A 22,537-nucleotide genomic window follows, 5' to 3' on the forward strand; every position below is an offset into this window, starting at 1 on the left:
TATTGGAGGGTGTACACTGGAACCATAAAGGCATTAAGAGAGCATGAAAGGTTAAAAGCACGATTGAATGAAGTAATAAGCAATGTTGATGTGATGACAATAGAGGAGAAAACAGAAGGAACTTCGTATATGGAGAATCATGTTAAATACGAGGGTGCGCTAAAAAGAGATCTCCAAGAATTGGATGATGGGAGCCCTATTGGAATGCCCTCGATTTAAAAAGAGGGAGAAGTAATATCTACGGAAGAATGGCAGAATGAACTTATAAGCGTCAGGGATCGGGCTCTGTCAAAATTGGATCGAAGCAAAGACATGGCCCCTACCATCAACCAGATGATATTCGAATACCTTTCACAGGGAGAAGAATTAAAGAAACAGAGCATCAAGATCAAGACTTTTAAAGAAGATGATTATATTCATCATTTAGGGATTCTTAATCTCTTTTTACTTAAGTTTGTTAGGAATGTTCAAATTGACAATTAATATTTCCAAAAGACACGTCTTTTCATAGATAACATTTGCTCTCATATATATATGAGAGAGGTTTCTTGTAATGTTTTTTAAGAGATATCGAAGGAACAAGACAGTAATGTATGACAGCTTGTAAGTTTCCTGTTATACAAATTTTGACGGATACATAATACAATCAGTCATCTTTTCTTTGCATATGTGCTATGGATTATTTTATTGTTGGCAATTACTTGTGATATTATCTAAAGGAGATAAGGTTATTCATGTTCTTTGAGTGAAATTTATGTTGTATGTTATAAGGTTGAAATAAAAGTTCTGCTTGTGAATTGTAATTGTTCTTTGCAGTGCTTACTTGAGTGGTCCCTTAAAGGTAGGGTTAAATTCATTCAAGCAACTTATAATATAGGCATTCAATTGATCTCATAAGAAATAGTAACTGACAGATCCATAAAGGGGTGGGTTTAAAAAACTGTCTCACAAGTTCACACAATAAGTCCTAAAGAAAATATAAAGACTCTGTAGCCCAGACAACAAAGAAGGCACTGACCATTTATAAATTACACTTATCACCATATTCATCATATGTTATTTTAAAGCAATAGGAGTAATCGAGTAGGAAACATAGAGTAAGTTGGCAGTAGTGTATTCAAAGATCGAATAGCTTCTACAACAACAATCTTGAACTCATCTGCTATATCTCCATCCTAGGAACTTATGCCATTCTGAGATAGGAGGAAACCAGATCAAGATACTTAATCTGCTATAAAAGGCACTAGTCATTGAAAACAACTAGTGAATAGGTATACCCGCCTAGGTTCTGCAGAGCCTAAAGTGAGAGAGTTAGTAACCAAATAGGTTCACTCTATAAGTTGGCCAAGTCAACTGGAGGGTTTGATCATAGGAGTTGGCATTTCCTTAGAACCTATCCAATATGTTGATTTGAGACCCAACACCCCCCTCTATCTCTCCCCATCTCTCATTCCTTGTCTCTCTCTCTCTCTCTCTCTCTCTCTCTCTACCACTCTATCTTTCTCTCTATCTTTCGGTTCATCTCACCCTCTCTATATACCTCCTTATATCTTTATCTCTGTGTTCATCTTACCCTCTATATATTTCTTTATATTTCTATTTCTCTTTCACTCTACCTCACCATGTATATATCTACCCATCTTTCTCTCTCCCTCTTCCTTTATATCTCTCTTCCTCTTTCTATGCCTATTGTTAATTGATATAGATCATCTTTTCCGATTAAGTTACCAATTAACCTCATGTATGCCCAAATATAAGTAACTAGTGGACCAAAAAAATTCTTACTCGACAAGACGTACCCATTGCACACGAAGGTCCAATTGGTAGTTATAATTGTTTTAAAAAAAATTAAATATAATCTATATGATTGATTTTGGTAATAATGAAATTCAATGGGCTGTAGGATTAGGGTTTCTCACGCCTTGGGTGGGAATTAACTGAACGTTCGTCACTTTAACGAACATCACTGTAAGCAGAAGGCGAAGGGAGCCAGGTGAGAGGCAGGTTGAAGAACAGCACAGGAAGGAGGAGTCGGAGGGAAACAGAAGGTGAAACGCAGCAATGGCTCCTCCCAAAGGTATTCTCAATTTACTTTTAAACCCTAGGTAATGTAACTAACAAATGAAATTGACATCATTCAGTAATGCGTAGACCTAGATTAATTCACAATTTAACTTTAATCTTAAGCAGCTGATTTCACAGTTCTCAAGTATTCCACATCATCATCTCTTTAGGGATTGCAATTTCTAGAAATGATTAAGGTCTACATACCTTTCAACAACATTGTCAACAAATATGTGTTCTGTGGCTTTGTTTTCTGGGTCGGCCAAGAAGTTTGCAATAGTATTAGTTTCCTCAAAACAACGCTGTAAAGAAAAGGAATCACAGGAATTCAAAAGCGGCCGTGCGGTTGGAAGAATGATTTCGAGCTTCCATGTCCTCAACTCCCATTTTTTATGGTGTTAATGAAGTTCGTGGAGTCCCCTGAATGTATAGTTTGCCAATCGTGCGTTGTGACATGACTGCAGACCTAATGCAACGACATAAGCTTCGACTTCATTGTTTGTCCCAAAATCAAGCGTCATCACTCCCGCTCCAATTGAAGACCCAGCGCAGTTGCATTAAACATCCAGTCTCCGATGCTCCAGTGTTTCCTTGAGCTGCACTGTTAAAGGTTAGACTGAGAAAAGCTAGAGCGGTAAGGAACCCACCTCACCAATTTCTTTTAACTGGGTACTACTTAACCTTAGGAGCCTCCTTAACGGGCAGACATTTTATATTTTTAAAGCTATGCTCCCCAAGTTTCCGGGATGGGGATGGTAGGGGATAGTGGGGCTGTTTCTAGCATGGGGATCATTTTCCCCCTGAAACTGGGGATGACTATTAAAAAAGAGTTTTTTTTTTAAAATATAACAAAATTTTAAATGTTCACATCATAATATTAATAAAGCATTCATCATAGACATTATAGAATGGGTAATCAATAGGAATTATGATGCTCTTTATATACACACGACCATGAGTTAATAAAGACGTGTCTGACTGGTGTACATATTCAAGTGGGTGAGAGGGATTTATTATTAAAGTTTTCCTGAAGTTTTCAAAACTTCATGTTTTGTTGTTAAACTCATCTACAAAGAGGAACGGTCAAGTAAAAAGATATCTGGTTATGTTCCAGTTTGGTCTTAGCTGGGATTGCTCTGTGAGTTGTTTGTGCAAGCATTGTGAAAATGGGATTTCCTGTCAACTATGACTTAATTCGTATTAGCAATATAATGATGGTAGCATGCCAACTTTGTCTATAGAAGTCCTTGGATGCTGAACAAGCTGTCCCATATATGAAACACGATATTTCTTGATTGTGAAAATGAAGAGATTTGCAATAAGAGATCTGTGTTTTGTAGATTTTGTGATCATGATTTATCTTTGGTCTATTACTCTGTTAGACTTATAGATTGACGGAGATTTGGAGGCAACAACCTGATGGGGTTGAGGGGTAATGCTCCTCATGGGGTCTTGGGTGGGCATACCATTTTCATATTTTTTTGTAAATCCCAGATGGGCATGTCATAAACTGAACAAGCATTCAAAGGTTGTAAGATTTATTTTTTAAAGTAACTAAACTGTGCCTGGGTATGTAAGGGAAGTAGCCTACAACTTTTTGACGTTCTAGAGACATTTTCTAAATTATGACTAGAAAGGGGACAGGGTGGGGGTTCCTACCCGTCCTTGTGTCACTTCTTCTATAGGAGAAGGGGGCATTTTGGGCAGGGGATGTGTCCTCGTGGAGCATTGTTTTAAAGAAATAGAATATTTAATATTTTTGAGGAAAAACAGAATTCTTACATTTTTTAAGGGAACTGGGTATTTTGCATTTGTAAGGAAATTAGATATTTGTATGTGTAAAGAATTTGTGTAAATTTACATTATAGAGAAATTGTGTATTTTACATTTGTAAAGAAAATTGTGCATCTTACATTTTTAAAGAAATTGTTAAAATATTCGATGTTATGAAACAATAGAGTGAGAGCTCTATATATAGAATTTACAAGAGACGATGTTTCTAAAAGAAACAATCGTAAACTAAAGCTGAAAATAGAAACTAACTAGATAAACTAAAGACGACTAAGATGACAGAAACTAACTAAATAAACTAAAGACGACTAAGATGACCATTGAAGAAACATTACAATATTCTATTACCCTCCCTTAAAGGTCATGTCATCGTTCTAACTAACCAGAGAAAAACAGAGAAGGCTGCCACCTTCTTCTCAGAACGTTCTGCGACATGAGCCTGCCACTGACCCTGTCAAAATCTGGAGAACTTCTGGATAACATAAATCGTCCACAAACTTTTGCAGATGAGGATGACGCCCTAAACAGACTGCAAGAAGCCACGGTTTTCGAGGAAAAAATCGCCAATCCCGGAAACTGAAGATTACAAAGCATCGTTTTTTATTTTTTATTTTTATTTAAACCCACCAATTTTCTTTGAAGGGAAAAAAAATTATAAACCCATCAGAAATTTTTTAAGGAAAAAATTATTAAAACCCATCATAACATCTCCAGGGGACCAAACAAAGAGGCAGATTGTGTGCCCTAGTTGCATTTTTTGCAGGGAGATAGAGACATTGAACAAGGCCTGACTCCACGAAGCCCTAGACTGCAGGTACACAGGATCTGAAACCCTAGGTCACAGAATGCAAAATACAAATGTGGGTTGCAGATCTGAAACACCATAGTCACGAACAGAAACCAAAAATCTGTGTGCACTAAAAAACATAAGAAAACCTCCATGATCTTCAAATGCAGCACCCAAATTGCCCACAAACACAGATCTATGAACTCACAAAAAAATTGAATTATAGCTCCAAAAGAGCCCACAAAATTCTGCATGCAAAAATCCTACTCGATCTTTGCCTAGAAGACGGGTCAAAACCCTTCATGGGTTTGAACACAGAAACCCGCCTTTGCAAATCCATACCAAAACAGAGAACTGGAAAAGCCTTCCCATAATCCTGAGCCCTCCCATGAGGGAGATAGGTTCAGACCGGCTCTAATACCATGTTAAAATATTCGATGTTATCAAACAATAGAGCGAGAGCTCTATATAAAGAATTTACAAGAGACGATGTTTCTAAAAGAAACAACTGTAAACTAAAGCTGAAAATAGAAATAAACTAAATAAACTAAAGATGACTAAGATGACAGAAACTAACTAAATAAATTAAAGATGACTAAGATGACCATTAAAGAAACATTACAATATTCTATTAGAAATTGTGTATCTTACATTTTTAAGAAATAGGATATTTTACTGTTTTAAGAAATTGGATATTTTACATTAGTAAAGAAATCACGTATTTTATTATTATATTTGTGAATATGACTATACCCTCACGTGAATTGTTTGTAATTTTGTATGCTCCTTTCTTTATACGGTGGTCATCTTCTTTAAGCACTACAGAATTTTATTTATTGTTTAGATTCCGAGTGGTGATTTAAGTTCTCTGCCTTTTCTCTTTAGTGTATTTGTCTTTCAACACAAAAAGTTTCACTCATTTATTGTAAATTTTGTTTTTCAGTATTATATAATTGATAAAACTCTAGAGGGCATTACATGTAGTCTTAAGAGGAAGTTAGGGTAAGCTTAAATCACATTCTTGAGATATTAAACCTTGTTCAATGAAACCATATACATTACATAATCAAGCTATGTTTTCTGGGGTAATGGCCAGCAGCCTGATAGCAGTGATCAGTATTTGACTTAAAATGGGCGACTTACTCATTAGTGTATCACATAATCATTATTATTTATACTATAAGCTCCTTGACATTTTTTAAACTTCCATATCTCTGTGACCAGGATTTATCAGAAAGTCTGGCCTAACTTGGACTGGTCTGGGCCAAGTTTTGGTCCGAGGCTATATCCAGCCTGGGTTTGTGCAGCGTCTGGCCCCAGCCTGATCATTTGGGCCTGGTACATCTTAAGATGAATTTTTAGGGTTGGTTAGGATTAGTTAAATTAAAAAACAAATTCCAAACCTAGTAGGTTCAACTTAGCTAGGCATCTTTTGGAAGGATTTGGAGTTTAGTAAAAGTGGTAAAATTATGAACAAGGGCATGTGCTGTGGTCACTGTGTCCTTGAAGGCCTTAATTTGGGCTTGATGGCTGGGGTTCTGCCTTGCAACCTTACTGGGGACTGGCATGCTCGAATCCATGCAGTCATTTTAAATTTTTTTCGACTGTGCCAGATGGAAAAGAAGCATTCTTGTGCATGTTTTTTCTGATTTAATCCTGTGTAAATGGATTCCACTTATACTTTTGGTTTGTTAAGTCAATCTTGGCATTGGAGTAATGCTACTAGGATACAAACCATTTTGATTTATCATTGAACATTTATAATTTGACAATGGACATTGAATAATTAGTCATCATGTCTTCTCAATTTTTTTAATTTACTTTTGCATATCTTGTGCAAATTATGGTTGTACATATATATATATATATATCTGAAAAATATTTACTTGAACAGATATCCACAATCAACTTAGTTGCCATTCACAAGTCTGATGAATCTCAATAAGCTTAACCTGTTTTGAAAAACACGATGTATATTCTACAAACCCCAAACGTTGTTTATGGGTGTTATTCATGAAGGTTTACATCATAGTACTCACTAAAAATTGTTGTTTTTTTCATCTTGGCACATGAATATTGAAGTTGGAAGATACTTAATCCTGCTGAGCTCCAAAGAGAGGGCTTTACATGGCTCCATAGCTTTTGAATGATCTGTTTATTTTTTTGGAGATTCTCTCATAGATTTCTAGATGACTGGACAGACATCTGAACACAGCAGTACCAAACATGGAAAAAAATGGTAAAATTACTGAGCCTGAACTCAAGCCCAATCTGGCAGCATAGTTCTATTTATTAGACATTAATTATTGGGTAGAACTTTCCACAAATCTTGTGCTCTCCGAGATATTGTTGTCTATCAACTTAATAAGCTGGCTCAGCTTTGTTGAAGTTCAGCTTCTACTAAGGCTGGGAGCAAATTATTTGAAGTTTGAGGCACAGTTCATTGAGGTTCGGGTTATGCCACAAGGCTGTGAGGGAATTTCCCAAGAATTAAGCACATCATTCAAAAGATATGAGTGGTGTCAAACCCTCTCTTTGGAGTTAAGCAAGATCCTGCATCTTCCAACTCTGATGGCATGCGTCAAGATGAAAACGCTAAATAGCAACAATTGTTAGTGTGTAGCCATGATGTGGACTTTCACGAGTGACACCCACAAACAATGGTTTGTAATATACACATTGTGTTTTTCAAAACAGGTTAAGCTTGTTGAGATTTGTCAGATTGTGAATGGCAGCTAAGTTGATTGTGGATATCTGTTCAGCTATCTGTTCAAACTTCAATTAAATATTTTTTAGATCACAGTTCTAGTGGAAGTTATAGGCATGGCTTTTGTACTTTTGTGTTGTACATTTGTTCTTATATTAATTTAATATTTAATGATGCTTTTGCCTTAGGTGCTGCAAAGAAGGCTGATCCTAAAGGACAGGCACAAAAGGCTGCTAAAGCTGTGAAAGCTGGAGCAATTACATTGAAGAAGAGAACAAAAAAGATTAGAACATCAGTAACTTTTCATCGTCCAAAAACACTCAAGACACCCCGGAATCCCAAATACCCTCGTCTCAGTGCACCTCGCAGGAACAAGCTTGATCAATATGAGGTTCTCAAGTACCCTTTGACTACAGAATCTGCAATGAAAAAGATAGAAGACAATAATACACTTGTCTTCATTGTTGATGTGCGGGCAGACAAGAAGAAGATTAAGGATGCGGTGAAAAAAATGTATGACATTCAAACCAAGAAGGTCAACACCTTAATCAGGTAGGTTATGATCTAATTTTGAATTTTTAAAAACTTTTCTTCCACTGATTGCATGTATGTGTTGTTGGGTTCTCTGCTGTGAATTTTGTAGTTGGTTAAATTAGTTGCTTGCTTAAATTTAAATAGGAAACAGACAATAAAGTAATTTCTAATGGTTTTTTTGACATGGATAATTAATTTTATGTTTGCTGTGTTTAGGCCTGATGGATTGAAGAAGGCATATGTTAGGTTGACCCCAGATTATGATGCGTTGGACGTAGCTAACAAAATTGGCATCATCTAAATCTCTGAAGGCTTGTCTGTAGTTTAAGTTAAATTTGTATTTCCAAGTAATCTGTGTTTTGTACTTTGTTCCTAGTATAGTAAAGACCAAAACTTGTATATTGCTGGTTGGTATCACTATCACCTTTTGCAGGTGGAGCAATATACGGTTTAGAATTTTGCAGCTACATTTTCTTTCGAATTTCATTATGGTCTTTAAGTTCTATTTTTCTATCATTTTTAATGAGAAGCATACCAATTGAGTAAAAAATGTACCTTACATTTGTTGCATTGTCTTTTCAACCATATGAATTTTGCATTTATATTGTGTTTTGAATTTATTATGGTTTTTAATTTCTAATTTTTCTCTTATTTTTTATAAGAATCGAGCAAAATGAGAAAAAGCTATAGCTGCAATAATTAGGTCATTTATCCAAACTACATAACCTCATGCTTTATCTATTATTCTTAAATTACAGAATGTGATTCCAGTGTTTTGGATGTCAGGTATTTTACAGGCCTCACTGAGAATATCTGGGCAGCAATTATTTTGAGATTTGGTTAGATGCAATGAGTTATAATGACATAACAAAATCTATGTTCAAAAGTTGAAGCCTGTCAAATTTTCTGTCTAAAGGTTTGTGGAATGCATTTGAGTTTTGTAATAGAATTGTCATCTTTTGTGATGTTAGTTATTCTTGTCCACAAATGCAAAATTGCTATTCCCAAAGTCATTGATACAGAATAGGTTAAGCCCTATGCCACAACAAGCACCATTTTATCGTAGGCATTATAAATCATCAGACCAGGGGAGAGAGCTCAATAGTTGAAATACTTATAAAGACAGATCATTTCTAGTGACAAGAGCGACCAGAAGTGAATTAAAAATATTTTATTCAAATAATATTTTTTTCATTATATCAAGTAAAGAAAATAATAATATTATGATATTGGCAAAAAAAATGTGACTTATGAATGAATTACAATGTCCAATTTTTTGTTTAGATATTTTTGTTCATGTCCCTTTTCTGTTTTCGTTTTGGTTATGCAAAGTGTATGAATACTGTAGCAGCTATTGTTTTTTATTAGATTAAGCAGGATTACAAGGGTCTTGACCCTTTACAAAAGCCATAAGGCAAGTCAAAACAGGCCCCAAGCTTGGCAGAAACAGCAGGATAACAGCCATATGTTAATTGTTTATTTATATTGATTTTTTGCATGGTTACCGTGAGATTTTGCCAAGATCAAGAGCTCAATGAAAAGTACAAAATAGAGACAAATATTATTGATAGGAATAAACTGTATTCTATCAAGATGAAAATACTGATCAACTGGATCATCAATCAATCAATTAATGCGTACAATGAATATGAGCCTGCTTATATAGGCAAGGATATATGGATATACGAGCACACAAACATGACATGTGGCTCAATAAGAAACAAGGGTAGGTAGGAAATAGGTGTGGTAGGTAGGAGAAACAATATAATATTCCACATGAGGTGGATCACCCACCGAATGTGGAATGTAACAACAAGATAAGACCACAAAAGGTGGAAATTCTCCTACACACACTATCCCAATGTGGCACAAACATCCAAGTGTCTCATACTTAAACTACTATGATATGCATGTACCTAAGTAAACTTAAGTAAGGTGTAATAATATCCAACATGAATAAATAATTACACCAACAGTTACTCGGAGATGCATATCTTACCCGCTGAGATGGGGATGCATCTCTGGTATTGGAGATGTCCTTGGAAACTTCCTGATGCTTGGGGTGCTTTTGGCTGCCGTCTCCGAAGTCTCTCGATCAGAAATTGACGTCACTTGCGATGATCTCGATATGAAGCTGGCCGACCAACCTTACCTCTTGTGGTGTTCCCTAACACTGTTTCTTATAGTGTAATATTTTAATAAGTAATTAGGCTTTTTAAATAATAAATAAATAAAACAATTTAAAGCACTTTTTGAATAAATGAAATAATTAAATTAATTGCATTTGAGGCTGACTTGCCTAGCTGACCTAGTGGCAGTTAGCTCTTTGGTCGACTTGCTGGTTGGGTATTTATAGGTGTTCGATTTTGTCTTGGGCATATTAGAAATTTCATGAAGCTTGGCATTAAATGAATGCTGAATGAGTGACCTGATGCAAACCTGGAAACTCTTTTCAGGTAGGACGTAGCCCCTACCAATTCTCTTTTCAATCAATTTATTGATACTCAGCCACTTTTGCAATAATTGAATCATTCACCTAATTTGCATCACTGCCTCTTCCCAGGCATGATGCATAGGGGAGTATACAGCGATTTTCTGGATGTGAAAGGGAGGCGATTAGATTCAGATCGGGAACCTGAATTGGGAGGGATTCCTCAAGGGTGAACTCTCACGTCAATCAATTTATTGATACTTAGCCACTTTTGCAATAATCAAATCATTCTTTACCTAATTCGCATCATCGTGTCTTCCCAGGCACGATGCATAGGGGAGTATAGAGCAATTTGCTGGATGTGAAAGGGAGGCGATCAGACTCGGACCGAGAACCTGAATCGGGAGTGATTCCTCAAGGGTGCGACTATAATCTTCTTCGCTTTTGTCTAGTGACATAGCTCAGAAGGAGGGGTTGAGGAGCAAGTAAAATCAGCAACGTTCGAGAGAAGTAAATAACATTCAGCCATATTATTGTTGAAAATGTTAGCTAGCTTGGATACCTGATTATCAAACTCTTAATGTTGTCAAATGACAATTAAATTTATATGTATTATCTCAATTAAGTTGTTATTGGGCTGGACCCAAATGTAACGGGAAGAAGTTAATTATGTTATTGGGCTGGGCCCAAATTTTACGTGGAAGGGAAATTCAATGTCTATTGGGCTGGACCCAAATATCTAACATGGGAAATGTATAATTAATAATACAACATTAATTAATTATCATACAAGCCGACTTGAGGATGATTGGCGCCAAAAGGAAGATACATAAACCACTCCAAGATGAAGTCATTCAACACACAATCATCATCAAATGCGATCTGCTCTCCTAGCAGCGATCTCTTCTCATGCAAACTTGTATAAGGCGTTTATATAAAACCCTTCAAGGTTGAATGTGGCAAAGTTGTGAAAATTCTCCATAAGGTCTCTTGTGTGAATCTGATTTGGACATCTGCTGCTCCTCCTTATCACCTGCTGTTAGTGAAGGGCTGTATTCATCACTGATATCTTGAACAGCAATTTGAGATAAGTCATTGCCTTGTAAACTGTCTATATTTGAGATAATACATATCACATTTAAAGGCTGGGTTTTTCACCTCCAAGAGGGAGGTTTTCCCAGGGTATTGGTGTCTTGTGTCTTTTGTTTTATTGTGGTTACTGTTTATTCACAGTATGATTATAATCTAATTGGTTAAATTAACATCTGATTGCTTAAAATTAACAATTATGACCTGTGCAACATCCTAGCTGGCTTGATGGGGTCAAGGGTGGAATATGGACCAAAGGATAGCTGGAAAAGCAAGAATCCTCTATATCGAGGTGGAGAGTTTTTTGACAGGTTTTATTTCAGAAGTTCAGAACTGAAATGTTTCAGATTTATGTTTGTAAATTGGATAAAATTTGAGACAATGTATACTGCATTGGTTCCTATGCTCAGAATGGTAGTTTCCAAAATTCGAGTTTCAGTCTGAGAACATATATGTGTAAAGTTTTTGATGTCGGTAATAATATTTCCTGTTTCTACTGCTTATGCTTATGTTTCATGTTTACATCTGTAATGCATCTGAAGCTATCCCTTTCTAGTTAAGGACTGCAAAATTTAAGTTAGAATATTTCTGTGGTATTAGAGCTTGGCCTCTTGCTAGCTTGAGGGTAATTTATGAGTGAAAGAGAACAACATTACCAGCTGCGTGAGAAAAAGAAGGGAACAGGCATGGGGACTAAGGAAAATGATAATAGTAAATACCATTTGTCAGGAGAACTGAAGAATTTCTAAACAGCATGACAGAATCTGAGGGAGATGATCCAACTGCTAAGGGAATTAAACCAGCAGAGGAGCACTGATACTCTTACACAAAATATGGCTGAAGGGACTAGTTCTGATGGAGAAAGGATTTCAGCTGGTGGTAAGAAGGCTTCAGTTAGTGCGAGGTCTTTCAGGGCTAAATTTTTGGAAAAAGAAGGGTCAATTAACAGAGAAGAAGAGCAACTTGATCAGGGAAATGAAATGGGTAGGTGTTATGATGAATACAATGCTTTGAGCATTCTCATTTGTAATTATATGATCTTCACAGAATTCTATGAGATGAAAACAAGAGGTGGGCATGGGAGGAGGAGGAATGAAGAAAAAAAACATATCCAACATCATTTGGGAAAGATCACAATCCCTATCTTTGATGTGACTGGTAGTACATCGGCAAGGGCCTGGTTACAGAAATTAGACACATACTTTTCATTGAACCCAATGTTCAAAGAGGAAGCGATAAAATTTGCTACTTCACACTTTGAAGGGACAGCCCACAAATGGCGGTACCATGGCATGATAACCCAAGAGCATGATTCCATAATTACCATGGAAGACTTCAGCCAAATGTTGATTGAAAGATTTGATAGGAAGGATCCAGAAATTCATTTCAGGGATCTGGCACAATTGAAGCAAGAAGGTAGAGGATTTTGTAGCAGAATTTCAAAGACCAGTTGTAATGGTTTCTGATGTAACTGAAAGAAGACTCATAGTCCTATTTGTAGGATGTTTAGTTGAACCTCTCAAAGGTTTAGTAAGGGCTTTTAATCCAAACACATTACAAGAGGCCATCACAAGTGCCCTTAATTTGGATAAGTTAGTGGTTAAGGACTTCTTTTATTCCAAGAAGACATCACCCCCTATTCTGCCCAAGAGTTCTTTTCAAAAGAATATACTACCTCCCAAGGCATCACCTTCCAAGCCAATTCAAGTGGAAGTATTTAAGAATGAGCTACAAAGAAAGAAGCTATGCTTTGCATGTAGAGAGCCTTGGCAACCTGGGCATAGGTGCTTGGGGAAAGGGCAAATTCATTATGTAGAGTACTATCTGATGAAGATATGGGAAGTGATGAGACTGAATTTGAAAAAGGGGTTGAAGAGACAGAGAATGAGCACCAAGGAAAAGAACATTCAAGAGGCTTCTTGCAGCACTTTCAGGAACATCATGATATAATGTTTTTCGTGTTAGAGGAGTCTTGAAAGGAAAAAAGGTAACAATTCTTATTGATAGCGGGGCTACTTATAATTACATTGATTGGGCTTAAAGGTAACAATTCTTATTGATAGCGGGGCTACTTATAATTACATTGATTGGGCTTAAAGGTAGAAGAGTTTGAAGAGTTTGATGTTAAGGTTGCTAGTGGAACAGTTCTTTCTTGTACCAAGATAATTCCTCAAATGGAGTTAACAATGGGGGAATATAAAATGAAGGATGATTTGTATATCATCAGCATGGATGTGGAAGTGTTTTTAGAAGTGCAATGGCTATACTTAATTGATAAGTATGAGAAACACTACCGAACTATGGAGTTCTTATTTCAACACAATGGAAAGAAGATAATTCTACATTGCTTGTCCAATAAGGGTCTATGGAAGTTTCAGCGAAGAGGATGGAGTGAAATTTTCATGAAGACCAAGTAGCATGGGCAGCTGAGTGTTTCATTTGAGACAGACGACTTTCAAAGGAAGGGAGATCTTGTGATGTTAAAATTCAGTCCATTTTGGATAAGCACAACAAGGTGTTCAAAGACAAATCTTGGGCTTTCATGTTATAGGGGTTTCCAACATATAATTGAGCTTGAGGAAGGAGCAAAACCAGTCACGATCACTTCATAACGTCACCCTAAGGTGTACAAGGAAGAGATTGAAAAGGCAATCAAGGAGCTTGTAGATATTGGACATATAAGACCTAGCTCTAGCACTTTTGCATCATCTGTAGTGCTGGTCAAGAAAAAGGATGGAACCTTGAGGATGTGTATCGATTATAGAGTATTTAATAAGAGGACAATTAAAAGTCACTACCATGTATCGAGGATTGATGAGTTAATTGATGAGCTTCATGGAGCCAAGTATTTTTCCAAGAATGACTTGCGTTCAGGGTGCCATCAAATTAAGGTAAGAGATGAAGATGTGCACAAAACAACATTTAGGTGTCATTATGGGCATTATGAAATCTTGGTTATGCCATTTGGCTTAACCAATGCACCAACAACCTTTCAATCATGCATGAACCAGGTATTAATTTTACAATTGAGGAAATTTGTTTTGGTTTTCTTTGATGATATCTTAATTTTTAGTAAAACGCGGGAATATCACTTGAAATAATTAGATGACGTGCTGGGTATACTTGAACAACATTATTTCTATTTCAAAGTCTCCAAGTGTGAATTTGGGCTGACTGGAATTTTGTACTTGGGATTCAAAATTAGTTCTCAAGGTGTTAGTGGGGATGAGGGGGGATGAGGAGAAAATCAAAGCAATCCAAGATTGGCCTAGACCAAGTAATTTGACACAATTAAGAGGTTTTGTAGGTCTATGCAGCTACTTTAGAAGGTTTGTGAAAGGATTCTCACAACTTGCTGTCCCCTTAATGAATTTAACAAATTAGGGAGCATTCTCATGGAGCCCAATAGCCTAAATAGCCTAGCAAGCTTTTGACTAACTTAAGGAGGTAACGAGGTCCTGCCATGTTTTGGCAATCCTAGATGTATCCGTTTGTCCTAAAGTGATGCTTCAGGAGAAGGCGTGGGGGTTGTTTTGATGCAAAATAAACATTCCATAGCATATGTGAGTAGAAAACTCAGGCCGAAAAAAAATATTCAATTTATGACAAAGAAATGCTGGCCATATTGCATGCTATAGCTAAATTCTCTGAATGTTTGGTTTGTGGGAAGTTTGTAGTTAAAACAGATCACAATAATCTGAAATTCTTCCTTAATTAAAGGGATTTGAATGATTGGCAGTAGAAATGCAGTAGAAATGGGTAAGTAAAATTGAAGCCTATAATATTTTGATATCAAATATGTAAAGGGGAATAACAATGTAGTAGCAAATGCACTTTCTAGGAAGCCTCATCTTTGTTCTATAACCGATATATTTGCTGATTGGAAGGGCTTGATAATTGTTGAGTATGTTAAGGACTCGTTTGCTAGGGACAGTATTGAAGGGGAAGTGCAAGATGACAGTTTCAAAATAATAAATGAGCTCATCCTTTACAAGGATTGAGTGTATATCATACTAGAATCTAAGATGAAGGAGAAGATTTAAGAGCATGTCATGACACACCACTTGCCGGTCATACGGGTTTTCACAAAACATATAAACAGGTAAGAGAATGTTTTTCACGAAAACATCTTCAAGAAGGATGTGTTGCGGCATGTAAGAGAGTGTATATAATGCCAATAAAACAAGGTAGAACATGTTTTCCCAGCTGGTTCATTGCAGCCACTACCTATCCCAAACCAGAAATGTGAAAGTATATCTATGGATTTTATCACAGGGTTGTCCAAGGTGCAAGGAAAGGACTATTTGTATGTGGTTGTTGATGGGCTTACGTAATATGCACGCTTTCATGCCATATCTTTAAAATTTAAGGCTCCTCAAGTTGCAGACCTGATTTTTAATGAAATTTTCAGACTTCATGGTTTGCCAAGGAACATTGTAAGTGACAGGGACAGTAGGTTTTTCTGTTTGTTTTGGCAAGAACTCTTCCATTTGACAAGAACTAAACTGACACCAAGCACTAGCTATCATCCACAAACTGATTGGGCAAACAAAAAAAATGAACAAATGGATAGAAGGTTATTTAAGGAATTATGTCACAGGTCAGCGATCAACAGGGGTCAAAGTGGTTGCACTTAGGAGATTATTGCTACAACACAACTCATCATATGTCCATAGGTATGACAACCTTATAACATTCTACGGTTATGATGCTACTTCATTTATGGTATTGATTTTGACTGATAGGAGAGTGCCAAGTGCAAAGGATGTAATACATCAAAGTAAGGATATTTTGGAAGCTCTCAAGGAAAATTTGCAGCTGGCTCAAAATCAGCATAAGCTATATCTTGATATACATCAAGATGAAAGGGTATTTGAGGTGGGAGACATGGTGTGTTTGAGGTTGCATCTTTATGGACAGTCCTCTATCAACGGGAATGGAGCTGAGAAGCCAAAACCATGTTTTATGGATCCTACAAGGTGTTGAGGAAGGTTGGTGTAGTTGCTTATGAGCTTCCAGCTGGAAGCAAAATTCACAATACATTTCATGCTTCATGCCTCAAAAGGGCTCTTGGTCAGAAAGTTACCCCCTCACAAGAATTACCTCCACTTGACTATGAAGGCAAATTAATTCTTGAATCTGAGACAGTATTGGATGTGATAGAGAAGAGGTTGAGGAATAAAATCATTCCTAAATGTCTGGTAAAGTGGAAAGGACTTTCCCTTGAAGATGCAACATGGGAGGGTGTTGAGATTTTTGAACACCCTAGTTTGAAATTGTTGTGGACTAGCAATTATGAGCCGGGAGGATTGTGATGATCTCGATATGAGGCTGGTTGTCTAGCCTTAACTCTTGCGGTGTTCCCTAACACCGTTTTTGTAGTTTAATGTGTTAATAAATAATAATAGTTTTTTTTTAAATAATAAATAAATAAAGCAATTTATGAATAAATGAAATTATTAAATAAATTGCATTTAAGGCTGACTTGCCCAGCCGACCCTGTGGTGGTTAGCTCTTTGGCTGACCTTATGGTTGGGTATTTATAGGTGTTCGATTGTCTCTTGGAGGCTTCAGAAATTTCATGAAGCTTGGCATTAAACGAATGCTGGAGGAGTGACCAGATGCAAACCTGGAAACTCTTCCAGGTAGTGTGTAAGCCCCTACCAATTCTCTCTTCAATCAATTTATTGATGCTCAGCCACTTCCGCAGTATTGAATCATCATTTATTTAATTCACATCATTCTTTATCTAATTCACATCACCACTACTTCCCAGGCATGGCGCATAGGGGAGTATAGAGCGATTTGCTGGATGTGGAAGGGAGGCGGTCAGACTTGGACCAGGAATCTGAATCAGGAGTGTTTCTTCAAGGGCGTGACTATAATCTCCTCCGTTTTTGTTTAGCAACATAGCTCAGAAGGAGGGATTGAGGAGCAAGTAAAAGTTGGTAGTAGTCAATAACGCTCAGCCAATATTATGACCTGTGCAACATCCTAGCTGGCTTGATGGGGTCAATGGTGGAATACGGACCTAAGGACAAGTGGAAGCACAAGAATCGTCTATATTGAGGCGGAGAGTTATTCATGAGGTTTTGTTCCAGAACTGAAATGTTTCAGATTTATATTTGTAAATTGGATAAAATTTGAGACTATGTATACTGCATTGGTTCATATGCTCAGAATGGTAGTTTCCAGAATTCGAGTTTCAGTCTGAGAACATATATGTGTAAAGTTTTTGATGTCAGTAATAAGTTTTCCTGTTATTACTGTTTATGCTTATGTTTCATGTTTTCATCTCAATGCATTTGAAGCTGTCATTTTCTAGTTAAGGAATGCAAAATTTTAGTGAAGAATATTTCATCTTCTGCCAGAATGGGCAAAATGCAGGAAAAGGCATAAAGGGAAGGCAAATAAATAAAATAAGCCTGCAGCAAAGCAAAGTTATAGGGAAATAACCAGAGTAGCCAGATACATCTCTGCCCCTCCCTGGGTTCGCATATCCCCATTATCTGTATCCAATACAGTGCGGATACACATCGGATGCCATACCTACACATGCCCAAAAATCTTTGATTTTCCAATCATGCCAGTTACTGTGCGATTTTTTTTTTTTAAAATTGTTGTAAATCTTCCTGAACTTAATTTAAAAAATCTTCAATCAAGCAATTTTTTTTATTTTATTTTTTGGTATAAAGAAAACCGACACCAAATGAGGAAGAGAAATGAACTGTTTTTCTATTTGAGCCACCCATTTTGTTGGGTTATCATCCATTGCAACTCTATAATTTTTTGCATGTGGTAAATTGTTAAATCAATTTATAATTATGTATGTAGCATTTATGTGTCTATATTGCTCTTAAAGTAATGAAAATCTCTTCTACTAACTTTGCACATTGTGTTAAATATGTGTATGGGTGTTTTATGAATGTCATATCCAGCCGTATCCATGTATCCGTGGCCATGCAACTTTGGAAATAACTAATAAGGAAACCATGCCGCAGGAAACAAATATCCATGCAAAGTTATAGTGATCAGATCTACTGACAGTGTAGACTTTTTGAGAGGCACATAAACAGTTATATGACTGATTTCCTATCATTGTAATGGTCTGAAGAGAAATTGCCTTTACATGCTGTAGGAAAACAAATATTCATGCAAAGTTATAGTGATAGGATTTATTGACAATGTAGAATTGTTGAGAGATAAACAGTCATATGACTGATTTCTTGTCATTGTAGTGGTCTAAAGAGAAATTGCTTTTACTATTTAGCCGACAATATTGAGTGTGCTCAACACCTATATTACATTACTTTCCCTGGCTATAACTTTGTAGCAGCGACAACTAAAGCTACCCAGAGTTGCCTTTTGACATTGGATATTCAGATAGTCACTGTATCCTGAATTATTAGCATGGCTTGTGAAGGGTGTAATATCTCCACTATTAAAGGCTACTATTTCTGAGCTATAATTAAGTGCTATATAGTTTGCCCTCATTTGCACGTTGCTCTCTGCAATAGGAATGTTTGGCATTTGCTGTGTTTTTTGGGTTCTTGAATTTTTAAATTTGTTTTCTTCCTTGTTTGACCGAAATCTATAGCCAATACTCAATGTTCTGTATTTTTATTTAACAATCTTTTCTGACAGCAAGGAAATTCATTTAAAGTGAACATAATGTTTGTAGTTTAAATTGATCATTTTGCTTTAATGGATCATTGGTAGAATGATATGTTTGATCAATAGATGATATGTCAGCACTCCATTAGAATGCTTTCAAAAATCTTTTGAGGAGTCTTTCATGCTGATAAGAGACATATTAAAGAGTACTATATGTGTAAAATAGTGTGTGGGTTGGACATAGTCCTCTTTTTTTAATTTAGTTGAGGGCATTAAAAAGTGTTACAAATCAGGTCCAAGCATTGAAAGATCACATTTACAAGAGTTGTTGAGGTGTCTTTCATGCTAATAAAAGACATTAAAGAGTATGGTGTCTGTAAAATAGTGTGGGCCGGACATGGTCCTCCTTATGGCAATAGGTATTCCCAGCAGAGCAAAGTGAGCTCCTGTATGTTGTCAGGGTGTGGTTGATGATCACAGTCCTCCTGTGGGTATAGGATGAACATTGAAGTCATTTTGATTGTTCAAGTCGAAGCCAAGAGAGGTTTCCTCCAGATATCCTAATCATTTGAGATTTTTTGCCCATGACACTTCAATGCAGGAGTGGGTGGAGATTGGCAAGTGAGAATTTGATAGATTAGCGAGTGAACAGACCTTAGCCAAGCATCCCTTGGCAATGGAATCACCATTTTTTATGCTTTGTCCTGTGGAGGCCATGTGTTGTAGCTTGTACGTTTTCACTTGAGCATTAATGCTTCATTGGAGTGTTCATGTGATGATGAAGAAGGCTGCTATGAAATGAAAGAAGGCCATCAACATAATAACTGTGAAAGAAGAGATCTTGATTTTTGGGTGCTCCGTTAGAAAGGCGCTGGAATGTTTAGCAATCAGAGGACAGAGTCCCCATTGATATACTTTGTTCCTGCAAAGCTTTAGGACTTTGAAATGCTCGGAGCAATTGGTGGACAGAGTTCCCATTGATATACGTTGCCCCTGTAAACCTTATTGGTTGGAGACCACTGGTATTTAGATTTTTTTTGTACAGTCATCCAACTGTGGTCAGCATGTGTTGTTTGTGTTCACCTGTTTTGGTTGCATTTGGTTGGCGCTGGGCAGTTGAATTGTGGAAAGGAAATGGAATTTTTTATGCATAAATGCATTTGAGTAACGCATTGTGATTTCATTGCACTACGATAAATTTCGTGTTTGGATTATGCAAGACTTTTAAAAGTAAAATAATAAACTAACACAAAAGGGAACCCAACTAGTGTTACCTTATATTGGCTGTCCAACTAGTGCTACCTTATATTGGCTGCCCAACTAGTGTTAGCATTTTAAGTGTATGCTGTTTAAAGTACCTTATATTCTCGATGGGAAAAGCCATGGGCAGAGGAGTTTACTGCATTGTTTTGCTGTCATCAAGCCTATTTCGGTTGCAGTTAGTGGAGGTTTCAGATTCAGATTATTAATTGATTGCTACCACTGCGATCGAAGTGATTGACTTTTGATTGCGATGAGTAAGTTTTGTTTATAACAAAAGATAGGATGATTTTGGTTTTGCTAGGCTAGGATGCCTAATGGGAAGCCAACCTTTTGAATATTCAAGTTAGTGGTTCAATGCCCACATTTTATTTTTCATTAAGTGGAAAGCATGGATTGGTGACATTGATAACTATGCATATGTTATCGAGGGTGTTTCAAGTCTTCCAATATCATATAAGGGTGAGTTTAAAGTGTTCTTGTTCGTTTTGAAATTTAGTTTTTAGATACAAGGTGTAGGAAGTGTTAGCTCCTCAACATCCTTTCAAGGCTGTTGAAAAATGGGAGTGTGACGAGCCTGCTTCTTGGTGGATTAGCAATCAATGCTACAACTTATGTGACTGATGTTGGGACTTAGTGTGCTTGAAATGCAAGCATTCCAAGATGCTTTGGCCATCTTCAAAACAATGTATGATAAATGTGATCAGTTTTAAAGAGCTATTCTACAAGCAGTTCTACGGAGGTAGTGGATCAGCTAAGATATTGCATGCACTTGCACGTCACTTTGACTAGATTGTAAATGTCAAATTAGCTTTTTTGACAAATGTCCTAGTAGCCTTTGCTTGTCGAGAAATTGATTGCGTTGTAAATAGGTTAATCATTGATACTGCTTGTTGGTTCTATGACCATTTAGACAAAAAAATGCTTACAAATGAACTATTGATATGTTTTAGCAATTGTATATAATGGTTACAATCGTGCATGTAAATGCAATGGCCGTGTTGTGTTAATTTTACAAGTTCCTTCTTGTGCATTTCATTTTCTTGCCATGTCCTCCATTGGGATTGCCTTCTCAATTCCATGCGTGCAATTACATCTCATTTGACATGCTTGCCTTCAAAATGGTCTATATAGTATCATTGTCAAATCAAGGATCATCATGTTTTGTATGCTCATCAGATATTTGTTTTGAATTGTTTGTGGGTTCTTCTCGCTCTTCTCTTCTTTTTCAGTCAGCTTGATTGATGTACTATGAGTAAATTGCGCTCCCTCTTCTCTTCTCTTTTGTTATGGACATCACTTTGATTGAAGGTACTAAGTAGATTGCTTGGTAGTTCTTTTGGCATGTGTGCTACCTTCCAAGTAATCACATTGGGTCCCAATATATCCAAATTCAATACTTCTAATAATTTTCTAAAATCACCTAGTAGCATGTCATATCCTTCTCATAATTCATTACCATTTCCTAGTACCCCTAGTCCCCTTTCAAATTTCCATTTCTTTTGATGAATCTCAATGGATAGTTGAGATTGAATGGGAGAAAGTGGGGAATCTTTATTGGTTAGGAATAATTATGGGGGTTACAAATGTGTGAGGATAATTGTTTCAAATTTTATTTATTTTGGATGAATAGGTGTGCATAGGGTAAAAATAATGATTGCATAATGAGGGAGGTTACAAAAGAATCCTAACTGAATATTTTGAATATTTTAAGAATAATAGATATTTTGAATGAGAGTTGATAATTTGCCTTGGTTAAGAATTATCATAAGGGCTACAAATGAGTGAGGATAATTATCTCTTGTGTATTTTTTTATTTTGGATAAATAGAGGTGACGGTAAAAATAGAAATGGCATGAGGGAGGTTACAGTTGAATCGTAAGAGGATATTTATAAACTATTGGAAATAGCTAATAGATATTATTTCAATATGGATAAATGAATAATGAATATTATATTTATTTATTGTAAAAGAGTATATAAGGAGTTAAAGTATTTTAATGAAGATGGGTAATGAAAGGGGGATTTGGAAGGGGATTAAGAAATGGGAAGAGATATAATTAGGATATGACATGGTATTAGGTGATGTTAGGAAATGATTGGAAATAGATGTTTATATTTTGCCCCTCTTTGAAGTGGTGTTGTGAAGGAATAGCTTTTTAAAGAAAGTAGATATAGGCAGCGAATGGAAAAAGGGGAATATGTCTTCGACATTGAGATTTTAGAATGAGGATGCCCCTTTGAGAGGATGTTCAGGGAT

General features: G+C 36.4%; 1 protein-coding gene across 1 annotated transcript; it reads left to right on the forward strand.

Annotated features, from left to right (window-relative positions):
- The first annotated feature begins 1,874 nt into the window (after positions 1 to 1,874).
- LOC131036267 (large ribosomal subunit protein uL23) lies at positions 1,875 to 8,352 on the forward strand. The gene is made up of 3 exons (XM_057968116.2): positions 1,875 to 2,077; positions 7,538 to 7,901; positions 8,100 to 8,352. Exons 1-3 carry the CDS (start codon positions 2,062 to 2,064, stop codon positions 8,182 to 8,184), a joined length of 465 nt encoding a protein of 154 aa, XP_057824099.1. The 5' UTR covers positions 1,875 to 2,061; the 3' UTR covers positions 8,185 to 8,352.
- Positions 8,353 to 22,537: the final 14,185 nt, after the last annotated feature.

The sequence above is a fragment of the Cryptomeria japonica genome, chromosome 6 (assembly GCF_030272615.1).
Source record: "Cryptomeria japonica chromosome 6, Sugi_1.0, whole genome shotgun sequence".
Lineage (NCBI taxonomy): Eukaryota > Viridiplantae > Streptophyta > Pinopsida > Cupressales > Cupressaceae > Cryptomeria > Cryptomeria japonica.